Raw genomic sequence first — 25,323 nt, 5'->3', positions numbered from 1 at the left:
GAAGAGCTCTGAAGACATGTTTACTTCATAGGGGGACTTCATGCACTGTTGCTAATCAGTTACTTTATTTTATTTACCACTGTTCCATATTATTTGTCTTTGTATGTTGGCAGCAGGCCTACTGAATGGCCTTCTTATAATAAAGAACACATCAGATTTATCCCTGGTGTAACAGCTGTCTTCAGTGGAGTTAGCCCAGAAATTCATTTGGCTCAGTATCTCTTGTTAACACAATACTTGGGACGACTTGAGTTGCTCGAGTGCTTTCATTTTTGTGATGTTATGGTAAGGTATTTCCTTTCAATGATCCCTTTCTCAGGCAGAATTTAAGATACGCTGCCATTTCTCATGATAATGACAAACCTTTCTACCAGAAGTATTACTTTCCAAAACAAATTTCCAGCATGTGTAAATGAGTGTTGTTTCCTTTTGTTTTCAGTCTATTTTCCTTTCCATAGTTCTTCCTTTTCATTATAAAAGCTTTATAATACAAGTCAATTTTCCCAATGTCTCCATCAGGAAACCCATATCATTTACATGCACTTTATATATGACATGCGTAAAATGCAACAAATTTGTCCAGGTGCTCATGTAGGTCAATGGCTAAACTGAACCCAGCAAGCCTAATCTTTACTCTCCAACTACATCTGCTGGATTGCTGGATCTCCACTTACTCTTAAGCTAAGCTGGCATTTCTACCATTGCGCTCTCTGTGCTTTCCATTGAGGTAGGAGGTGATATTATAGTTAAGTTCTCCATGTTCAGGCTACTGTTCTTTTTGGAAAAGTTCTATTTCACTTCAGTGATGTAGGAAGTCCAGTGATGGCAGCAGTCCTGAGGTAATACCAGGAACCAACTGGGGGTGTGAGCTGGTTGTTTCCCCTACAAGCCAGGGAATGGAGTGCCTCAGGCATTTTGCCATAGCGGTCCTAGCTCTTGGCTAAGCTTTTATTTAGTTTGCTGCTTAGGAAAGGCAGAGGAGGTGAGGCTGGCATGGCTCTTGCCTTTTATTGGTGTTTTGGGTCATCAGCTTACAGTAGACACTTTACTGCAACCTCTTTTGAGTGCCAAGTTGATTTTCTGCTTTTCAAGTGTTGTGTAAAGGTGGACAGTATTCACTTTTCTGTTCTTTCTTCTAAGTATACAGCCTAGAGCAGTGCACCTTACAGCTCAGTTGGTGCTTTCTGATTCCATAACTGTGTTCTAACTTTACATCACGGTTAGGAAATGTTTAACCTATTCTAGGGCCAGACACATTTAATGACTTCAAACATGTCATTCTACTTGACTGCTTATACTCAAAGTGATGCATTAAAACATCTACACTAATTCTGGAAACTTTTGACTCTCATTTTGGGTGTTATAGATTTTTTCTTATTAATAAATCTTCCCTATTTAGAATGCAATTTAGTTTTCTTTGGGTTCCATTTATTCCATCTTTGTGCTGTGGGACTTTGAGCACGAATGATAAATTTAATGCAAATGAGCTTTATAATATACTATGCTGAAAAGCGGTCTGTGGTTTGGCATTCAAGACTGGAGGTGGATAAAATTAAAATAGGAACTGCAGAGGATATTTGGTGATGTGGGATTGGATTTAAAATCTCACTTTGGAATTTGCTCCTAAAATATTTGTTTTGAATTGGAGTCATCAAGGGACCTGCTTATTAGTGTCAGTTTAGATTTAAACAAAATCTTGTAACAGCCATTATTCTCAAAAGATTTAGTCAGAAAATGTCAAAAGGTCATGCAAGTCACGGTTATTGTGCATTCATGATACCAGTTTAATTAAATTCCAACTCAAGGGTATTTTTTTTTCTAACCCACCTCAGAGAATCGTGGACTTTTAAACTTCAGCTATATTTGACTGGACGTCAGAACCACAGCCTGATTACAGTATGGACCACAAACTTGATACAAATGATATTTACAGTTTACCTCACTCATAGATCATATTTTCATAGCTAACCTGACTGGCCTACAATCCAGCCAGGGATTGGCCATCTCAGCCTCAGTGTCCTCATCATCTTTATCATTTAAATTGCTTAATATGTCTTTTTGGAACTGGAGGAGATCCAGAGCTGTCTTTGATTTGGGTGGGTTTCAAGATAATTTCATTATTAGTGAAATCAAACTAAATCCTGCTAAAAAGAAATAATTGCAGTGTAATTTCAGTGAATCACATAGCCAGAATTGCACTTTGGGACTTGGATTTCCTCCTCCCCCACTTCACGGATTTAGTTTGGCTCATTCCTACTGTATATATGTGAATACCAGACTTTGTCTTGTTATATTGGACAATTTTGGCTGCTGTTGTATTCCCTGAGCAGTATTTCCTTTTTCTTGTTCACTGATTTGGATGTTTTATTTTTTTCTCCCAGGCTTGTCAGGTTGTAGTGTTGCTATTTTCCTTCTTTTGGAGTGTTTCTGTTGGACTCCACCTTCTTTCCATTCTTCAGCCCTTGTAATTTCATTTTTCCTTACCAGGAACTTTTCAATTAAATAATTTTAAATTGACATGTTCTTATTTACCAGACCAAAATGAGTCACAGAAGGCTATTGTTGTCGCTGAAGTTCTGTGAAAGCATCAGCAGGGTTCTGATGAAAATTTGCTTGTTTTCCTGGCCGTCTACCCAGGAGATTACTGGGGATCTGAGAACTGTCCTTCCTTCAAGTCAGCGGTGAAATTGGAGACTTTGGGGTTTCCAAGCTCCATAGTCCTAGGTCAGTTCTGCAATCTGGAGACCTAACCATAGCTAGCTCTTGGTTCCTGGCTCCACAGGCAACATCCTGCAGTTCTCACAACCCACACCAAACCAGCACATCTCAAAGTTTTGGGAGACTTGCATTTGGCCATGGATTTGAGAATTTTGGTTAACCCTGTGAAACCAGGAACCTGGAAACTCAGGTAATTCAGGCTTGTTCACTGTTAGGACACTAATTTGGTCTCCATGTGGTAAAGCTGAAGCTTCCCCCCCACTCCCCAAAACTCCCCTGTCTAGAGCTTGGAGTTGGAAGTCTCACTTCTGAGCTTCAGGGTGCTCAGGGTTTTCAGGGTGCCAGCTCTCTGGGAGGGCTGTCAAAGGGATGGGAGTCTATCAAAGTAGGGGTGAGCAGAACAATTTTAAGTTGTGAAATGTTGCATTGAAGTTTTCAAAATGAAGTGTTGCTATTTTTAAACAGTCAAAGAATCTTCATCCAAAGTGGAAAACTTTGGGAGGCATAATTTTTCGTACTGAAACAGAAGACGTTTTCGTCAATAGTCACTTTGTTTTCCATTAGTTACACCTATCTTTTACTTTGCTGGAATTTTAATGTGAATAAATAAAATATTTCATTCATTGCGATTGCCCTGGAAATGCCTCCAATATAGGTAGATTTTAGATCTAACGTACCAGGTTGAACCTCATCTTGCACCAACAGGGACATTCTGGAGGGGTAAGAAAAAACTAAGCCAGAGTGATCCAAGGCACTGGCCATGCCTGTTTGCCACACAGGCAGTAGATGTGCATTGCTTAGGGCAAGGGGCCAAACCAGCCTTGGCAGATTCAGCACGGGAGCACACCAGAGTCATGAAGTCTTCTGTGCCATTCTCTTTCCCTAATTTTGTTACCTATGCAAAATTTATTTGTATTACAGACGTGTTTGGCCCAGCAGTGTTATTCTGGTGAGGCAGTACAACATCCTGTTGCTGGAATTTCAAAATATCCCAAAATTATCACACTTTTCTCTCTTTTCTTTGAGCTTGGAGTAGGTGGCACAGGTAAAACTGCTACATGATCCATAAAAATCCTATTTTACTAAAGTGGGTTGCAATTTTTCTATTGGCAACATAATCCAATATTATCTAAATGATTGTATGCCGCTGTGGTTTTTCAAGTAACTTGTTTGTTACAGAAGATAGAACTAAAAATTTGGAGTGCAGTTTCAGCTGAAATTTCACTTTTCTGTTTATTGGGGCGAAGTTTGCATTGTTTTTTTCTCCTCTTTGTTTTTTCCTTTTGGGCATCACTACTTACGGGATGAGATTTTCACTGTTTAGCATTAGGTATATAATTTAAGAACAGAGGCTCCATGGACATAGTCAAAGGAATTTCCAGAATCTCGTTAGACTAGATTCACAGTCTCCATTCACCATTTTTTCTTCATGTGCATAAGCTTCTAACTTAGTTACCTAAATAAGATACTGAAACTTAGATGGCATTAACACCTTCTTCATTTTCTGTTATAATAATCAACTTCATCTGTTCACTACTCTTAGATCTGTTTTCTCACTTCTGTAATGTGAGTCATATTTCTCATACTGGTATATTAATATACATTCTCTTGAATGTATAGTGAAGAAACAGAACATCACTTTTGGTCCTTTTCATCCATCCATCCATTTGGTCATCCCATTGGAAGGGTCATGTGAAACAGGTAAAGCTGTTAAAACATGTCGTATATTCATCATCTCAAAACTCTGTGCCTGTGTAGCAGTAAGAGTCTGTAGGATAGTTGACCGTACAATAGCTAATTCAATGTTTACTGGTTATATCTAATCTGCAGTGAGCCCAGGAGCATACTGACCTTTGTGAGGTGAATGACTTACCAAGTGAGCACAGGAGCTGTTTTACTAGATCAGACTGCTGGTGCTTCTAATTTTGTAACCAAAACATCTGATTCAGAACACTAACTAACAGGCGATGTAAAGGGAAGTGAGGGAAAGCCTGATCCAACTGGGAAGATGCTTCCAAATTTATGTCCTGAGGTATGAACACTGATGGAGCCAGTGGTCCTAATCCAAAGGTCATTTAGGCAATGAAAGAATTTCTCTGGCTTGAAAAGACTCAGGATCTAACATTTTGTCTTTTGTGGTTTTGGTTCTATTTTCACTTAGTTTTCATATTTTACATTGCCCTTAGCATTAGGGCCCTTCTATTCTGAATGCTTTTTCACTTTTTAAACTTGATTTTCATACATATGCCTGTTTCCAATATGCACTTTATTTCTGTTTTTGTTGTAGTGTGGTGGTTTTTTTTTTTAAATAATCAAGTCTTTCTCTAAATACCTTGTTTTTCCCACATCGTGTGAGTGGGAAGGCACTTTCTCCCTTGTGAGATCTGTATATTGACTCATTGTATTAATTGGAAAGGTAGTTTATCTTTAGATTTCTAGGTTCGTGTCTATTCCTTTAGATTTAGATTGCTCTGTTAAGTCCATAATAATATAAATATTTTCATAATCCTGGAATTGGCAGACCTCTTTTGGATTTTCTATGCCAGACTTTCATATTTTCAATAATGTGACCCTCAATAAAGAGGCAGCTGGATAAAGTCATAAAACAAGCTCTGAAAAACACGGATAGCCACGTCCTTTAATTTGCTGTCTTGATATCCGTGTCTAAACCAGTAACTCTCAAACTTATTGCACTTAAAAAATGGTACTGAAAATCATTAAGACAGCATGTCTGCAGGGTACTCTCTGATTTCTGTTTATGCATAGTAGGAGACTGAAGTTGGAGCAGAGGATTTGGGAAGCTTGGCTTTGGAGTGGTCAGGGCTGGAATCTCTAAGCCTGCTGTTAATGGACTCGAGTGGGTGGTATTTGATCTATCAGTGTCTGTAAGCTAAAGGAATGATCTATTTGCAACAGAAAATACACACTGACATTTCCTGGTGTGCAGGTGTACTCTGTGGAGAAAGCCAGGTCCCTACCGTGAGAAAAGGGAGTCCTACAAATCCATCTTTAACGCAAATCTTTTGCGGCCTGCAGAGCTCAGATGGGCTGGTACTGCTGCTCTAAAATAGACTGCCGAACAGGGCATCATTTTGAACATGCAACGGAGTAGCCTGTATCAAATGGAGGAATTTAAACGTACATTTCCTTTCAGTGTCCCCTGGCTGCATGCAAAATTCTTTCTCCCTACTCTAGCTCACTGCTATGAGCAATACAATAATTTTCTGTATGTTTTTTCAGAACTAAATCTAAACAATTTTGGCAAATGTAGTAAGATTTACTGACTTGAGGAGGAACTTTTTTCCTAAATTAAAGCTGTTTGATATGGCTTTTAATAGAACACACAGAAAACTTAGGAAATTCCTCAGTTGCTCTCTTCTCCTTTTCTAGATAAATGGGATCTAGTATGGACTGAAAGGGGAAACATATTATGGAAGAGCTTTGTGTTGCAATGTTGACACCATATTGCAATGCTATATGCACTTGTAATAAGTTACTGTTCACTGCATCTATTATACAACTGCTGCTCAGCTACATCTGATAATATGGTACTGACCTCCCACTTCTTATATATCTTAATAGACAATAGGGTTTTTTTAATCCAAATTGTTAGGTAGTTTGTTCACTGTCTTACTAATATTACAAGTCATTCCTTATAATTTTTTTCAGCTCTTTTCCAGTATTCCAGTTTCACTTTAGTCCTTTAGTAAATTAGACTTGCTTTGGTTTTTCTTGAATATTTTCCCCCATCCTGTCAAGTTTTCCCTGAGGAAACTTTTTACAATGCAGAGCTTAAGGTGTCTTTACTTAAATTTAATAATTTTGGTATTTTTGGCTTTGGTTGATTCTTTTGACATATGCAACCATCTGACTCCATGTTACAGATTGATTGTGCATTATTTTACTGCACTTGGGAAATCTTTTCAGAGATGGAAATAAAAAAAAAGTTACATGGATCAACTACAGTTTTCATGAGTCTTATGAAATAGAATAGAAACCACATTAAATGGCAGCATCAATTGGCAATTTGGTTTTCCTTTATTCTTGTTCCAAGATTATGCAAAAAGATCACTTATTGTATATTTTGTTTAATGAACACAATGTTATAGTATCTTTGTGTGAAAAAAAATTGTAATAGCATTTGGTCTTTTGCATGTTATATTGTTTCACACTCAGGAATTATGCTAAACACATGGAGAGCTGGGGTCAACCAGGGTGAAGAAAGCTCAAATATTCCGCTTGGCCTCAAACCATACCAGCTGTGCTCCTTTTTTCTCATTAGGCTCAGGCTTTTGGCTTGCACAAGCTCTTCCCTTAGCTTTTGCGTGCCTGCAGTGCTGAAGCCAGTCAGAGTCCTGTCACTAATTCCCAGGATTCGGTTTCTTCTTGCTTTTACTTGCATGTGTAACATCACAAGGTGAGTAGGGAAGGCGGCTGAAATTCCCAGGCGGTCTAGGAGCCCAAGGGAAGACAAGACCTGGACGACAAGAAGAAGCCTTTCTAGGACTACATGTGTACCACTAACCTAAGGGGGGCCCAGCCCCATTCCTTGGCTTTGGGTCAACCTTTTCAGCAGCAGAGACTGAAAGCCGTCTTTCTTTACCCTTGAAGAATCACTGAAACTCCTTTGTACAGTCAAATGTCAAGGTACTTGATCAGCTCTTATCTGGAAATTGCTTCGACAGGCTTTTCTTGTAGAGCGATGAATTTTAACTGGCTGAACAACAGAGAAGCTCCTGAGGATGTGGCCTGAGCTAGGACATTCCTTGCTTACCTTTAATTAGCAGCTTTGTCCTGGCTGGAGGGTTTTCTGGCCTTTCTTCCTTTTTTGTGACAAAGAATTAGAGGAATTAGTAATGGTTCCTCCTAAAGGAGCGGGGAGCACTTGGTGATACATGGGAGTAGAGCTATTTTGTTCTTGGCTGCCAGATAGGTTTTTCCCCTTGTGTTCTCCTTCCAGATGCACAGTGATAATTGTAATGGACAGCTCACTGATTACCATGGCAGAACTGGCAGTTAAAGTGTCTTCTACTTCAGGTTTAGCTAATAGACGGGAAGCAAACACACAGACCAAAAACCTGTGGAGTGAGAACAAAACTCTCTGAGATGTTTTCTCCTGATTCAAGACTTGCTTTTATTTGAAAATCCTACAGTAGAGACTGTTTTGTGTCAGATAGCATCTCCCTGCTGTACACGAGTGCTGTTGTGTCAGGAAGCAAAGCGATGAGGAGCGGTGCGGGACTGAGGTTTCACTCCAAGGCATAGTTTTTTCCAGTCTGACCCATCTGCTGTACCGCTTTGCTTCTCTCTCCTTTCCCTACTTGAGTCTGAGTTCACAGTCAAAACTGATGTACATCTGAAGGAGCTTTCCCATGTGCAGTCATAAACAGCATGAAAAAGTAGCAGTAACTTCTGCATTTTTTTATGATGCTGCCGTGTGTTTGGAGGTACCAATATATCTTAAAGAAGTGAGAATGAAGGTAGCATATTCAAGAAGCATTTAAAAATAGGCCATGCAGTCAGAGCTTATTCAAGAAGTAATCTATACTAAAAATGAAAACAAGGGTACACGGATATTTTTAGGAATAACATTTTGGCACGCCAACTTTTCTGAACACTTTCAGGGTCGTATCTTTGCCATTCTTCCTTAGGTGGGAGTCCCATTGAAACTGGTGGGAGTTGTGCCTGAATAAAGCTTTGACCCATGCTTTTCCCTAATATGACATCTTTTTCTTGAATGACCTCCTGGCAACCTTGTTCGTAAGTCATTTATCAGGTTTATTCTCTGAGTAAAAAATGCCTTCCATCTGTTCTTAATCTGCGTTCCCTTTAACTTCTATTTTTGCCTCCTTTTTTCTGTCATCTGTGTTGCGTTGAAAACAGAGTTTCTGGCCAACTTTATTTATCCCCATGTAAGGGTTTGTAATCATTGAAATAAATCTCTTGGCAGTCTTTTCTTTAAGCCTAGACAACCACAGTCACCAGGCAAAAATAAATGACGGGGGCAACAGCTTCAAATAAATTATTGAAGTTTTTACTTAGATGCCACTCTCTAGACTGGCTTGGCTAATGCTTTCTTTTTTGCTCCTTAAGCTCTTCCAGCTCTCAGCTTTACAGGCTAGTTTTGCTCTTTTTTATTCTTTACCTGGTATTTTCTGATCTGGTTTCTCCCACCAGATGTTAATTTTAGGCAAAGCACATGTGTGTGGTGTGTATGCTTTTTCCTGATGTGTGTCAGTACATGCATTATTTCTTAGGTTCTCTAATAAAGTCTGCAGTAGTTTTGATGAAAAAATGGAGCACTTTTTGAAGAAAAGGTAGGAGACAAATTACTACAGTGTCTTTTTTTACTATTAATGCTGATGTATCAGCTTTTTAGATAGAAAAACTCAGCTTCTTCCAAAGCACTGTTGCAACGTGTGTTCCTCTTTTGTGGAAATGAACATAGTCCCATTCCCTCTAGACCATTTAAAGACACTGTTTGACTTGGCTTTCTTTTCCTGATTGGGAGGGTGGAGAAGAAGAAAGAAGGCTCCTTCTGTGAATCCTTTGATAAGCAGAATGAAATCTAAGATTGAGGCTAGCTCTATTTTATTCCCCCCCCCCCCATCCATGGGTGAAATATATTGCTTTTTCAGAAAGTTTGAGTAACTGGAAACTAGGCAGAAGAAACACAGATGGAGCTCAGATGAAAACCATGTAAATCCATGCAGGGGGTTATGCAGAGAGTTTTTAGAACAAGTTCCTGAGAGCTTAGAGACCCTTACTGCTCCTGAAGGCACTTCATGCCACTTACTCACTATAAATCAGAACTGTGGATTTGAGTCCAGGTAGACTCAAGCAATTCCCTGTCCCTTTTGAAATTATGTTAGATATGATAAGGTGGTTAATGAGGCAAGTTATTAGTAAACCCGCTTTATTTTTCTCATACTAGAATCACAGATTGACATATATCACGTGAGAACTAGGCAAGGTTAACCAACGAATCATGCTAATTTTTATTGAGCCAGATTTTGAGGTTCTCACTAGTTTTAACTCTTACTGTAGTCTTTGAGGTCAGCAGAAATAAGGGCTAGTTAAAAATTCAGTCAGCAGCTTCGTCTCAAAAACAGTACTTTTTCCTTGTTGAGCTTAGTAGGAGAGCTCATTCTGAATTGTACTTATCCACTCTGAAGTACTGAAAAACTGAGAAGCTTTTGTTAGAATGCAGAAAACATGACATTTTGGATGCTGTGCTGTGTCACAAAAAATTCTGTCAGTATGAATAATTCAATATTCTCAAACAAATAGAAATTGCCAGGAGCTCCGCTTAACCAGAGCAAAGAAACAGACAATTGGACCAATTAGATCTGTGTTTCTGTACAAATATTAAAAGTCTGGGAAAAAAATGTCAAAACTAGAGTTACTGGTTATAAATGAGAATGTTGATGTAGTAGGCACGTTAAAAACTTAGTGGAAGAAAAATAATCAATGTAACAGGCTAATATCAGTGAGAAATTACATGGGAAAGACAGGTAAAGTCATGCCTGTCAAAGAGCAGATTTTTTTGTCTTGAAGAAAACTTAGAGTCAAATTTCATAGATTAACTATGTCACAGAAGCAGAGAGTCCCTACAGATTGAAATTACAAGACTAAACAGGAAAAATAGAACTGTAGCACCACAGGACTGCAGTACAGTATTAGGACTGTAGTATTGGCTGTCCTACCTAAACGGTGGCATTGCCTGTGACAACCTAGACAAGACCAAACAGGCATGAAGGTGGGAAATGCAATAACAATGGGAGATATCATTTACCAAATGTAAATGGTAAATTTACGAGGGGGGGATTCTGAGTAAAATTTTAGGTTTTGTAAATGATTGCTTATACACAGACTATTTGTTTATCTTGAAAAAAAGAAAGTAATTCTAAGTAATTCTAAATAACTCTAGGACCTGGTCTTAATCGGCGACAGAAAAACCTGGTTCAAAATACAGCTAAAACCTCTGTATGACAGCAACTAACATACTTTGATGCAGTATTCTTGAAATAGCAAAAAAAAGGGGAAAAAATCTCCCATGGCAATATTTAACTTCAAAGAGGAAACTACATAAAAATGTGAAAACTGATTAAAAAGAAAGAGAGCCAAAAATTAAAATGTTTATAGGAGTCATGAAGATTGTTTAAATATAGGAGCTCACTGCAAGCTGACTTCCAGAAAAAGGCTTTAAAAGACCAAAAAAAAGTTTACATAGCTGAACAGCAGGGTGAAGGAGTAAGAGGATGTCTCTTATTAAAAGGACTTCTTTTATTAGAAGTAAAAGGGCTTTCTTCAAGTTGAAGTTGTGCCTAAATGAGGAAAATAAAGCATGAACAAGTTAAACATACAAACAAAATAAGGCAGGCCAAAAGAGATTTTGAAGAACAACTTGGCAAAAACTAGTAGTAAAGCCATTTCCAAGCTGTCTTTAAGTAGGTAAAACCCTGACAGGAAATCTACAGCACTAGTAAATGATCAAAGCAGGGAAGGTATTTAGGGGCATACCCATTCTGGCACATTTCTCTGTCAAGAACATAAACGAAGATTTGTCACCAATAAAAGCATTATTAGAAGAGATTTCAGAAGAAACTAGCAACAATGAACAGTAAAAAATTACCAGGACCAGATGGTATCCATGCAAGATAAAAGAACTAGAGTACAAAACTGTCAAGCCAGTAACAATGGTGTAATGCTTAGAAGTTTCCCGGTCTGAAAAAAATGGAGGTGAAAAATATGACACCTAATCTGAGAAAATTAGTAGGAGCTGCAATACTCCCTAGGCCCCCTTCTAAATCATTAGATTTATGGATAAGTATGATAAAAGGGGGAAGAATCTGCATAGCTTTCACAGAACAACCCAGAATCTCTAAAATGTCTTTGAAAAATTTCTTTGAAAAAGTAACTGAACATATGGGTGAGGGAGATCCATTCAATAGAAGCTAGTTGGTCTTCCAAAACTCATTTGAGCATGTCCTTCATCAAAGGCTTTTGAAGAAACTGAAGTATCATAGGATAACAGGTACGGGCCTCTCAATAATAACTAGTTAAAAAATAAGAAGCAAATAGTAAGAATATATTGTCCATTTTTGCAATGGAGGGAATTTATCACTAGAGATCCAATGAATCTGTAAGAGCCTGTGATGTTCAACTTACAAATGTTTTGAAAGATAAAGGGAGGGGAGGAGATGCCAGAGATGGCAAAGTTCACTGGTAGTACTTCAATTATTCAGGGTAGGAGAAATGAAAGATTGCTGTAGGGGTTTGCAGCAATGTCTCATGATACTGATGGACAAAATTAATCATTGATAAATGTACAATAACACACATGGGGAGGTCATAACTTATGTATGCAGACATGACTTGGAGTTACAATTGCTATTTCTAAAAAAAAGAAAACCAACGCCACTATATTCAACAGAGGACAAAGAAGCAAGCAATGTTTGAAAAATTTTAAAAGTTGAATAGAGAACAAACCAGTAAAGATCACTATTCCACTACACAAAGCTGTTGTACACCCAAATCTTGAATTCTCTTTGCACTTTTGGCCTCTTCTCAAGAAATGGACCTCTTGTAGGATAATCAGAGTGTGGAAGAGCTTGTCTGGAATAGCTTCTATAAAGGTCGCAACTACATGAAGTTGGGCTCTTCAGCCTGGGAATGAGAGGATGGAGGGAAGGATCTGTAACAGCATGTGTGGCACAGAGAAAGTAGATGGGGAACGACATTCCCTGTTTATAAAATTGTTCACCAAGTGCATGGTGCACCTGCCATTGGTGGCAGTTTCAAAGCAGGCAAATGGATGTCTACTTTGCTTGTGTTTCATAGCCTAAACTACCTCAGTTTGTGGGGTGGTGTCTGGGGTGATGACTGCCGTGTGCACCATCAGAGCCTGTACAGCAGAGTCCTCGTTGGCTGGACTACAGTGTAGGTACCTTTTTTGTCCAGGCAAACCTCTTGTTTTTTGTTGTTATTTGTGGGTTCTTTTTAGAGTTGAGGACTGCCTACATCATCATTTTGTATCATCCGTACTCTTTTATATCTCCTCTTTTGCTTACTACTGATTGCTTACTGAGTTAATGCTGTGTTTCTTCCATTCCTCCTCACCCCGATATGTGACCTCTGAAGTAGATGGTCCTGGGAAAAGACTTTATCCATGCTTTCTAGCTGTTTTATTTTTGTTTAAAGCAGATTATAACTGGTCTTGAGGGAGAAGACTTGGTTTTACTAATTGTTTGATTTTAAGCATTTTGTTACCAAACTCTCTTATTTTGGTTTTAAGGATTTCTTTATTCCTATTTTTAAAATAGTGCAATGTATTTGGAATACACATTGTAAACACGTAATTCTTAGGTGCTGGCATCATTCTGTTTCTGGTGTGATGTTGGTGGAATTATTTCTGCAGAATTTTGAGAATGCATGGCTACATCCCATCTCTGAGAGCATTTTAGGAAATTTCTGTCAATCTAATCTGGAATCTCTGCATTATTAAAAATCAAATTGATTTTGCCGATCCTCTTAATCTTTTTAGTTTGTATTTGTTGCACCCAGTTCTGGTTTTCAGGAAATTGGTGCAAATTACATTTATTTCAATGCAAAAGTGATAAGGTCTCTTCTTTAACGTTGTCCATTTTCTCGGAGCAACATTTAAGTCAGCTTCTGTACTTCAAACACCAGACTAGTCCCTTTTGATTTTAATGAGGGCATATCTCTGCAACAGTTATCAGCCTCAAGTCCTGAAAATAACTATGGGTATCAAAGAAATTGTAAGATTGAGTGAACAGTTGAAGAGAGGATGTGGAGACGATTAGCCAGTGTGTTGAAGATTTTTTGCAGCAGTGGGCAGGCTGCATAGATCTGTGCTGCTGCTTGCATGAAAAGCATGTGTTCTGGTACAATTCCAACATTATAAAACCAGAAGAGACCATTTTTGATAATTTACTACAAGCTATATGATATTAACCATCAGCATTCCTTGGCTTAATTTGTTTGAACTAGATATGTTTTTTAGGAAAAACAACTAATTTTAGTTCTAAAATTGTTGGAAACCCACCAAACCCATGGTAGCAAATTGTTAACTGTTTTAGGAAGTTTTTATTCCATTTAATATCCACCTTGTTGATTTTTTTATTGTTCTAGTTTCTCAGTCAGAAATGCCATATAAGGTCAGATAAATGCCTATGACACATGCCGTGTATGAAATATTAATGGTGTACAAGTCACAAACTGGTTATCTGAGAGTTAATAACGTGTTATGGACTACCCTGTTGTCAGGAGTGTAGCAAAGAGAGAACACCCATTTTGTGTTCAATGAGGCAGGGCAGTGGGTGTTAAGTCCTTGATTCCCACTGAAAAGGCAAAAATTTCTGGTGTGACCACTGCTGTCAGCCTTAATGGGAGCATAGGGACAAACGCTGAAACATTTTTTTGAACTATCAACACAGACTTGCCTGGGAGCCCAAGTGAGGCCCACTGAAGAAAGACACTCTACCACTATCACCTCCTGCTTGTTATTATTTTTTTAATTTAGCTTCCTATGTATCACTGATAATTCTGGAATGGCTTGAATGGACAACATGGAGCTAGAGTTTAGCTGAAGGCCAGGCCCTGCCTTGCTATCACAGGGTTTTGGTAAGGTGAGATAACAGGAAAGAGCTCAAGTGAAAAATTGCCTTTGGAAATCTTTGCTAACAGATTTTTTGATACAGAGGTACCACAAGAGGGGGGGAAATGAACATTGAGGTAGATCTAGAAATAGATCACATAATATAATCATATTTTCTCATATAGTTATGCTGTTCTGATAGTAATTTCATATGGTACTGAAAAGGACTTACTTTGTAGTGGACAAAATGCGGATGTTGAGATCTCACTATGGCAGGCTGTGTCATAGCCTAATTATTTCTTTTTTTCCCTCTGTTATTTTTTTGTATAGGTGGAAAATGTTCGGTTACTTGATCGTTTATCTTCAAGAAAAGCTGCACTGGGAACCTTGTATTTAACAGCTACCCATGTCATATTTGTGGAGAATGTTTCTGAAACTCGTAAAGAAACCTGGGTATGAAGTTTTGGTTTTTCAGTTAGCTATAAGCGCATGGCACTTTATTGATGGTAATTTGAAAATAACTTGCAAAACAGTTTAAACATACTAAATTAGTTCATATGGATGCTTTTGTAACTTCAGAGCATGTGAAATTCCAGCCTGGTAATTTTTGAAAATTTTCAATGGATTCTGGATATTGCAACACAGTAAGAGGAGTAGAAGGACCTTCACCGTATGAATACCAGATGTGACTGACCGAGGAACAGCTGCTTTAAACTACAGTGTTGCTCCTATCTTCCAGGAAGATCTGAGGAGAAATGCTTCGAATGTGAATTACTACCTTGACTCAGTCAGCTCTTGCCTCTCTGTGGTGTATGATTGCACAGACCATCACATATACATGCACAGAATCCTTTATTGTTACAATACTGGAGCCTTTATCATAACAGGGCAGTCCCACTGTCTCTCTCTCCATTGCCTCTCTCCTCACCCGATTCGCCTCCCTTATATACTAAGAAAAACAGTCTCTCTTCCTTCCGGCAACCATCACATGTCTGCTCACAATTCCCTTCACCTCTTTCAGCTCTTGAATCAGCTGGTGCTCATTAGGCCACCTCTTCTGCTTTATTCAATTCTTCTTTGGCTTCCACATCTGCCACCTCAGGGTGACTGCAAGCAGCATCCCTACCTGAGAACTTTTTCATTTTGATGTTTACAGTTTCCTTACAGAGGAGACAACTAAGCCAGGTGTTCAGGTCTTATCTCAGGCGTACGTACACATCTGCTAGTTCTCAGCGCGCAGGCCGAAGTCCTGTCTTATCTTGGCCGAAATTCCCGATTCCACAATTCTTCTCCACACCTCTCTCCCTAACTGTTTGTGCTGGATCAGTGATTTTGTTGTTTTTTGGGGTTTTTTTTTGCATAATGTAGTATTTTGAGTTGTCTATTTTGATGGACCAATAACATATGTTGCATGTATATAGAGAGGTACAGATATAGCGCCGGTGTTGTACCATTTGAGAGTCTTTCATGTAGCTTAATTATGAATCCTTTGTCCAGTTTTGTACTAATTATTATTTCCGTCCTCTTTTGGTTCCACTCTTCCTCTCCTGATTCTTATTGTAATGTTTCATCTCATCTGATGCAGTATTTAAAATTATATCAGGACTACCATTCTGCCAATGAGGAGGTCCAACATTTTAGCCTTATCTAACTGATGCTGGTTCATCTTTTCACTGTACCGATGGATGAGAAGAGCTCCTTTTCTGACAACTGTTAGCTTACACTAAAGCAAACAAACAAAAAGCCTTGGATAGCATGACCAGGCTAATGTTTGAGCAGCTGAAACACTCCAGAAGCACTTCTTTGTCTGTAGGTGATGTATCAGGCGCTGCTTGAGCCTGAAGCTGGAGATAGGAACAAAACTACAAGAGGAGGAGTGTGAGGATTTTCTGAAACAATAGTGGAAGCTACTGTGCCTGCCCTGGCACATCATTATAAGTAATTATTTTTCTTCCTAAAGATTTGAATCACTTGGCATAACCGTTTTCAATTCCCTCGCAGGTTCTTCACAGCCAAATTTCCTCTATTGAGAAGCAGGCCACCACTGCCACTGGTTGCCCGTTGCTGATCCGCTGCAAGAACTTCCAGGTCATCCAGCTGGTCATCCCTCAGGAACGAGACTGCCATGACGTTTACATATCTCTCATACGTCTGGCACGACCAGGTATGAGAAGGAAACTGGCACAAAAGTCAATCCTTATCCTGAAGAGGGAGAATAAAATGGAAGAAATGAAGCTGTGCATCTTTGCACTTTGCAGTTTAAGAAAAAAGGCTTTGTTAGAGATGTGTTATGAGAGAAAAGGTCTCTGAGCAGATGAACGTATTAAAATAATCACTTATGGAGCAATGAAAAAAGCACATTATAATACGTAGTTCATTCCATAAAGTATGTAATGAATTTTTGTTGAAAATGATACTCTAGGCTAACACTGGCCATAAAATATATTACAATGCTATTTTATGTGTAACTGTTGTTTACTGGGTGCCTTGTGTAAGTGTGAATTTAGGAAAATACTGTCAAGTCTCTAAATCCAGGGAATTTTCATGTTCCTGCTGTGACAAAAAACTTAAAATATAATTAATGGTTGTGTCAGGGTCTGACTTTTCCCTTTCTGTGCTGTGCATAAATTTCTTAAAGTCAGTGAAAGCTTTTGCAGTAAGTAGTTGATTTATTCCACTGGGCTGCCTGTGCCTATTATTACCTAAGTTTTTGAATGTGCCCTTTTTGAATTTCTGATTTCAGATCAAATTCCTTTTGAAACCTTTCCTCTTTTCAATGAAATTCCAAATGTTGCAGCAAGTCCAACATCTGATCCTCTATGTTATAGCTGCTTTCCTAAGAACCAGCTGACAAGGCTTTTGGATTGTTTGTTTTAAATGATAACTGTAGAAATACAACACCAACCTCTGTCCTTAACTATTATTTTGACATTATGCAAAGAAAACATTTACCACAGTCTGTACAAAACTGACAACCTTGGCTTTAATTTTTATCTTGCTAGGAGAACACCAATTTTATCTTATTGTGGACTTGGCAGTGTTAGGTTTGTGGTTGGACTTGATAATCTTAAGGGTCTTTTCCAACCTAAATGGTTTTATGATTCTATTCTGTGATCTACTGTGTAGAGGGGGAAAAAATTGCACAGTCAGCCAGCACAGCTACTGAACTTTATGAAGTACCTTCTATAATTAGGATAGTAGTAGTAGTAGTAATATGCAACTGCAGCAGATGTAACTTGATATGCTAGGTGATGCCAGATGAAAGCAATCAGAGAAATTTAAAAACAATGAGACAAATTCAGTCAGTGGTTCTGCTGATATAAATCTGGATGAATTCCACGGGCCGCAGCTGCAAGTATGTGTTCCTGCATGCTGGACGGAATGCGATTCTGTAAGGCTCTTTCCTTGGAGCCAGGAGGAGGTGTGCGTACTGCTATGCACCAGAACAGGACACTTCGATACGGGCGTACAGAGTGACGAAGGGAAGAATAGCTATGGACCCTGAATACAAGTTCAGTGGCAGACTGTGATGGACAAGAAGGTTCGAATGAAGAAGATGCGTTAAACGCACCGTAGAATTAGCTCTTTGCATAGTTCAGCTGCACAGTAGTTTTCCTTCTCCAGCAAAATATCCAATCTTCATTTGAGGCAGGATAAAATCTTGCTTACGTAAAATGAAAAGGCTCCAATTGCAAGTTGAGCCAAATATACCCTGACAGTGCTCTGCTGTGTCTTTTTGTCTGGGCACAAAGCTGTACTTTCTTACGGTAATACTCACCATTATAAGGTACATTTTACTCCATGAGGAGAAAATTGGACTCATTCAGGGCCTGTTTTTCATTCTCTGCCATTCATTCCAGCATAGCTGAACCTGAACGAAGCCCATCATGTGTACTGGCTTAATATATTCTATGTTATCTGATGTCCTAGTTACACTAAAGGAGCAAATTTGTGTTTGATTTTATTCTTGCCAGCTGTTAATAGCATTTTAATAAGGTCAAGCTGTCAGCTGAATTTGGTCTTTTTGCTTAATTAACCCATTTTGTGAAACAAGCTGACCATAACAGTTGTTACAGGTGTAATAGCAGGACTGCAGATGCTTAAGGCAAGATAACTGTGAAAGATTAGGGAAGGTCCTAAAAGTGCTGGAGAAGAGCTGATAACTGAGCTTTAAGGCACTGACTAGTAATACTTGAACATTTTTGTTACCACCTATAGATGCCATCATGTAATAATATTTGTAACATTGAGTCAGATTTCTGTCATAAATAACCTGGATATATTTTAATAGGTGGATTTTTAAAGGCTTCCCATGTGCCTGTGAACAGCAGGTCCAGTTGGAAAGAAAAACCAGATGCTTCTGACAACAAAGCAGTAAAAACAAGAGCTCAGATCGCTACCAAAAGCACTTTATTAAAATGAGCTCAGATTGGATTTATGGATTACGCTAAAACTTTAGTTAGGAGATGAGGAATATACCTGTCTTCCTAATCTATGTCATGACAGAAGATTGAAATCAGAGTACAGAAAGAGTTTGAACTGTCAGACAATGTGCAAATCATTCTTTTCTTTCTCCTTACTCATGACGTTGTTGACTTTCAGTACTTCCCTGACAGAGTTAACATGAGGTTTTCTTTCCTGATGTTCATACTTTTGTGTGTGTATATATACAATCAATTTAATTGAAATTTTAAAAAGCTAAATATAACTTAAATTCACCTTTAAAAGACATAATCAAAATAAAAGTTAAGACTTCCTATTGAAAATGGTGGAAGCCTTATTAATATTGTAGTTGTTTTTGTTGTTGTTATTTTTACATCTAAAAGTTCCTTACTGTAGTGTTTTAAGACTCTGCTTATTAGGTATAGATTATTAGAAAAGAAAGTGTAGTATTTTAATTTACTGATCTTGTTAAAATTATATTGTGAAGCACCTGTATCAGTGGGGAACTATGAAATCAGAGAGGACTCAACTTATGATTTACTTTACTTCAGTTCTAAAGTTAAAGCTTTCTGTTGGTCTGAAAGTTTTGAGGAACTTAGAGCAACAGGATGAAACATGCCCTCGTGATTCAACAATATCTTAAGTATCAATGAGAAAGTTAATTTCAAGCTATATGCTGAATAGTTATTCATATCAGTAACAGCTGGCATTTAATGGCAATGGTGTCTGGCTGCCATTGGTCACCAGGATTAAGACGCTCATTAGCATAAATACAGATATACTCCTAAAAAAAGTTAAAAACTCCAGCATCAGCAAAGTTTATTATATGGTCCTTGACCGAGGGTGACAGGTGGCATAGCTGCTTAAACGAGTTCATGGTCATGATGAAATAATTGATGTAACATATGCTATTTTTATGCTATTACAACATCGGTATCATGCCTTTGCTAATAATTGAAGGACAGAATTTTGCAGACCACAAAACTAAAATTTGTTTGAATCGATTGAAAACTTCCTATTTGGGGACAAAGACTTCTGAGTCAGTTCATTTTTGGAAGGTTGTGCTGCATAGTCCATTGTTCAGAGCTTTTGTCTTTGCCACAGGACAGATGTTACGTTAATAGAGGGACTTCTAAGCTACCTCTGGGCAGCAAATTCTTTTGCAGAACAAATGCTTATTCTGGCACTGACTTTAGTTTTCTTTGGATGAAAGCATATTATCACTGACATTTTGTCTTTGTGCTGGGGAGGCTGTTACAATTCAGTAGAGAAGAGGTCTAGCAGAACAGTATATTTTAAGTACCATTACTAATAAGGCACATATATTGCAACATATACAAGTAACAAAACAGCACAGTACTTTCAAAGTATACTTGAAAATAGTTATAAACCAGGATATATGCTTTTGTCTAGCAAAGCATACTATTTTAAAAGAGAAACTACATAAAGGATGATACCAAATTTTGGCTTTGAAGTGTGATTTCAGGATGGGAAATCTGAAGTGTTTTATTGTTTTTGTTTGTTTGCTTATTTTTTTTTTCAGTGAAATATGAAGAGCTGTATTGTTTCTCATTCAATCCAAAATTAGATAAAGAAGAACGAGAACAAGGCTGGAAGCTTGTGGACCTCAATGAAGAATATAATCGGATGGGTATTCCGAACAACTATTGGCAGATTAGCGATGTAAACAGAGACTACGGAGTGAGTTGTTGTGATTTTTCTGTTACAGAGGGTGTAAAGTGAATCAGCAGTCTGACTGTGGACTAACAAAGTGCTTAGAAGCAGGATCCCTTTGTGCTCAGTGCTGTACACACATTTAGTAAGGTTCAGTTCTTCCATTCTTTCACATAAAAAGGCGCATAGAAAGGATGTGTCTTTGTTTAATACATGTGGAAATTGAGCACAGAAAACTTGTATGTGTTTGAGCATTTTCCTGACATGTAGGATTATATAAAATTACTACACAGTTAATTTAAGAAAAAAAAATTACTTGAAATAGTGAATTTGGCAATATTTTTTCCTCACTGGCCATCCTCACAATCCTTTTGAAGCCTCTGTGATTGACTGTTAGTGTTTTTCACAGTCACCTGACAGGTCATATCTCTTCCTAGCTGCCTGCTGTCCTGCCTAGTTCAGTCCTGTACGATTGAAGTCTCTAGAATTTTAATTAATTGTGAGAAATAATAACCAAAGTATTTTTGAAGGAAGTTTGTCCATGCACTCCATTGGCTCTGTTGCTGGAGGAGCATTTCCATGTTAAGGAAGGCCTGTGAAGTTCTGACAGAAGACTGAATGTGCTGTCAGAGTTTGTTTTCTTTTTGTTAAAACAAGCGGGAAAAATGTTTGACCTCTTTTAAGATAAAGTGTAGGAAAAATGGCATCATGAATAAACCCCAGTTCACCACAGCAGCATCTGTAACCATAAGCCCTTCCTTTTCTTTCCCCTTCATTACATATCTCTGACTCTCTCAGATCCTAATTTCTTCCTGAGCATCCTAATTCCATCTCAGAAAGTCCCAGGGAGATACTGACTATCCTTTTGACCCCAGCCAGAATGCCGCAGGCAGTATCAGCAAAAGGGAGTTAGAGCAGGACCCCATTTGTGGTCCCACTTGTCTCCAGAGGAACTTCTGGGCTTTTTTGCAGGCTCATTGGGTTCCTTTCAGAAGTGGTAGGCGTTGTCAGGGCTGCTTGGCTTTTGGTATCCTTATTTCATAAGGATTAATTTATTTTCTCCAAGTACCTATTTTGTCATTATTTTTTGTTATTATCAGATTTGCTGGAAAATTTGGCTCTACAGTCCCCTCCCATTATAACAGAGGGGTGTTTGAGAACTTCACACACTCCCATCCTTACTTCCAAATTCTGCTGCGGAGGAATCCGCGGTTGTAAATACAACCTTGCTGTACATAATGATGACTCTTTTCTGGTATGAATGTATGTTATACCTGTCTGTTCTCAACGAGGCATGAATTAACATTTGGAAATACAGCCCTTCAACCCTTCTGCTTCAGTTTTGCCATCTGTAAGTTAGAATGAATACTTTCCAGCTTCAAAAGACTGTTTTGAGAAATGTCAGTGATGAGTATACAATGATTACGGAATATTCCCTGAGATTAGAGTTCCTTGGTATTTTGTTTTTGCTGTGGAGATGGCTAATGTTAGTTGTATTTTGTAGACCAAATAGGCAGAGTTTTCTTTCACAGGTCTGTGACTCCTATCCTACAGAAGTGTATGTACCAAAGTCTGCCACTGCACACATCATAGTGGGGAGCTCTAAATTTCGGAGCAGAAGGCGTTTCCCAGCTCTTTCCTACTACTGCAAGGATAACAACGTAAGTGTGAGTTTCTACATTTGAAGTGTTTGCTTATTTTGGCCTTGTTTTCACTAATTCCTCTAGTAAGCTTTCACAAGAAGAAATCGGTGTTTATTTAAAAAAAATTAAAAGATGGTTAGTGTGGTCTGGTTAGTGTGGTACATTTGGGCACACACTGGGCTTATGGTTAGTTCATTAATAGGCATTTAATGCAGTCATTTAAACCCAGCTTCATCATCCAGCTAACAGAAAAAATGCGATCCCTGTGGAGGAAGTGGAGTGGTACAAGAGGTCCCGAAACATGGGTGGCAGAAGAGTGAAGGCCAGTAGCAGTCAGCTTAGCAGGTGATTGGGAGGAGAACAGAGCAATTTAGGATCTGGTAGCCACAGTCTGAGAGCAAGTCAAGGAGGAGAAAAAACTATACTTGCAACAGTTACAGAATCAGGAGTAGCCTCTGAAGAAAAGATCTGTGAATGGACCCAAAAGGGATGGATGAAAGCTACCAAATTTTGGCTGAGCAGCGTGTCATGGCTTTGTTGAAGAGATTCTCTGTGTCCGTAAGAGCAAGGAGTGCCACCTTCTCATCTCCTTGACAGATTTCTCAAGGCTGAGTGAGGAATTGCCTCACTTGTCTGTGACCATTTGGAAAAAACCCTGTACCTAGACTATTTGCATTTCTGCTTCTGGCAGCTGAGGTAAAGGGGACCCTTGGACTGAAAGATCCCGTGGACTGAGTGTTTTCACATTTGTGTCCCAGCCCCCTAGGGACTGGCTTAGCTCAGCTGTCATTACCGATTAGGAGGATGGTGTCCCCTTTGTACTCACAAAGGGTTTGTGTGTCTAGTATCTTCTTCTGTTTCAGTCCCAGGCTGGCAGCTGCATTGAGAAGTCTTCTCTAGTGCTGGGAGATGGCCAGGACTTCCCAAGAGACAGAGCTAGTGTGGGATTACAGGGCATCTGTAGAGTTTGCCATGCAGGATGGGAGATATTTCCGTAGGATGTCACAAGCAGGAATCATAAGCTACAGTCTCCATGGAAATCTTATCTTTACAGTGGTCCCTATCATAGGTTTAAGCTTCAGAAGGAAGGAATGAGGCATTATTTTGACTCCTTCTTTAGCCCTTAATTCATCAGAATTCTGCTTCCATAAAGATCTATGAATTTGACAACAAAACAGGAGGATAGGAGCATTTAAATAGTAAATACAGTCTCTGCATAAATTGCATATTATCTTTAATATTTCATTCGAGCCAAAATTTTCAAAATTAATCACTTTGCATAATCAACTAAGTCCAAATATAGATATCTAGGATTCGAAACACTTGGACATTTCCAAACCTCAGTGAAAGAAAAGGTCTCAGGAGTCAGCTGGATTCCAATATATAGTGATCCAGTTTGGATGATTTTCATGGTTTCAGCCTGAATGTTTTCCCTGTTGTGGTTGGAGTTCAGGTTAAGGTTCGGACCACCAGGATCTGAAGTATTTTGTTTACTCCTGGATCCTTCGTGGTTCAAAAGGCTAGGAAAAGAGTTGGGAATGTTGGAGGAAATACCTCCTTGTGTGTTTGGAGGTTGGCATGAGTTGCCAGCTAACAGATGGGCAGGAGTGGGGTAAGATTTGTGATGGTAGACATTGAATAGCTATGGTAACAGCAGGTTGGGAAGACCGGTGCATGCAGGGGAGGCCGGTGCCACTCATTCAGTCTTTCATATCCAGAACTTTCCCATAGCTCTTTGGTACTGACAGATTCAATGATGATGTGACACCTTACTCTGCGTCTCACAGGATCTGTGTGAATATGATAAGATCAAGCTCTGGAACTATCTGTTGAGCCTGTTCAATAGCAAAACATGATCTCATCTCTTGCCCTACTCTTAAACATAGCCCAAGAAATTTTGTAGACGTATGTGCTCATCCTAAGCAGTTGGCCTGGGACAGAAGGAGGTGATCTCTTCATGGATATCGTGGGTAATGATTGCCACTTATGGTATCTAATGGTCACTAGGTCAGCTTATCTTCCTAGTTTTGCAGTACTGGCAGTGCAGCTGTTTCTTAAGCTGGGGCTAAACATGATCTTAACCCCAAACCTTTCTCTCATACTGGTGCCAGTGCCTACCTTAGACGTTTGGGCCCCCGGGATGATATAATATAATGGGCTCCAGCCCATACTTTTCTGAATCCTACCCTTCATCCACAACCCTAACTTTAACCTTAAACTTGAGGGCCATATCTGCCTGTGTATGGTACACTATGAATGAGGGAGAAATGTCTTCCTTCTATTAAAATGACACGTTGTGGACATATTCATATCTATCTTTTGCTTCATGCATCTATTAAATCACTGGAATGCGTGCTGATCAGCAGGCAAGACTCTAGAAACTAATAATCTGTTTGCAAAAACTATTAATAAAGTATGAACAGGCTCTCACACAATTCAGGATTTCTGTATTAAAGATCCACATTTTACTGACTAACTACTGATAGTTCAAATACTTGGCTGAAAATGAGCATGTCCCTTCTCACAGTAATAAATAATCTGTAGGGCAGTCTGCATGGGTTACGACCTTCAGCAGGCAGATTCTCTTCATGCTTATGTTCAGTACTTAGAAAGTGTATGTATTAGCCCCTTGCCCTCTACAAATCTAGCTGCCCTCTGCCTGGCAGAAATAACAACCTCCCTGCTCACCCATTTCACATTCTGTTCCTTCTCTCCCAGTTTCATCTGGAGGTCTGATCCTGATGGGTCTGTGGAGAAACTCTCTTGCCTTCTTCAATAGCACTGATTAATAAATATGCTCCAAGAGTCAGGCTGCCTGACCCACTCCCCATGCAGTAAGGTCTTTCTCCAGAGGCAGTGCTAAAAATACACCACCATCAGTGATCTAGCTGCCTATTATGCATTTTTGTTTGCTGGACTCATGGTGTCTCAGGCTGTTTAGTAAAGTAGGTGTTGGTGCAAGTTGGGTGTCATCAGTATCATAACTGGTAAGTGTGAGCAACAGTGCAAAAGGACCCATCCTTTATGTTATATCAGTGTTCTTGTCATTGCAATGTTGTACTCATCACATCCTCTAGAGACCACCTTTCAGGAGTTATTCCACTTTAGGGAAATGCTGTATTTAAAATAGCTCTAAAACTTGGATTCAAGACTAGACCTGAGCCAATAGGGTTGTATTGTTTTAATATTTTCTTGCCTTTTAAAAATGAATTTGTTTATTAACAT

At 38.9% G+C, this 25,323-nt stretch overlaps 1 protein-coding gene across 1 annotated transcript in view; it reads left to right on the top strand.

Moving 5' to 3' along the window:
* The first annotated feature begins 14,724 nt into the window (after nucleotides 1–14,724).
* MTMR7 (myotubularin related protein 7) overlaps nucleotides 14,725–25,323 on the top strand; it is a 29,784-nt gene continuing 19,185 nt past the window's right edge. Inside the window, exons 1-4 of the mRNA XM_075149170.1 lie at nucleotides 14,725–14,791; nucleotides 16,340–16,502; nucleotides 20,325–20,482; nucleotides 21,988–22,116. Of these exons, the coding sequence (XP_075005271.1) occupies nucleotides 20,429–20,482; nucleotides 21,988–22,116 (183 nt within the window). The 5' untranslated portion in view covers nucleotides 14,725–14,791; nucleotides 16,340–16,502; nucleotides 20,325–20,428. The remainder of the gene's footprint in view (nucleotides 14,792–16,339; nucleotides 16,503–20,324; nucleotides 20,483–21,987; nucleotides 22,117–25,323) is intronic.

The sequence above is a fragment of the Calonectris borealis genome, chromosome 4, assembly GCF_964195595.1.
Source record: "Calonectris borealis chromosome 4, bCalBor7.hap1.2, whole genome shotgun sequence".
Taxonomy (NCBI): Eukaryota; Metazoa; Chordata; class Aves; order Procellariiformes; family Procellariidae; genus Calonectris; species Calonectris borealis.
This window is presented reverse-complemented; position numbering and strand designations above follow the sequence as displayed.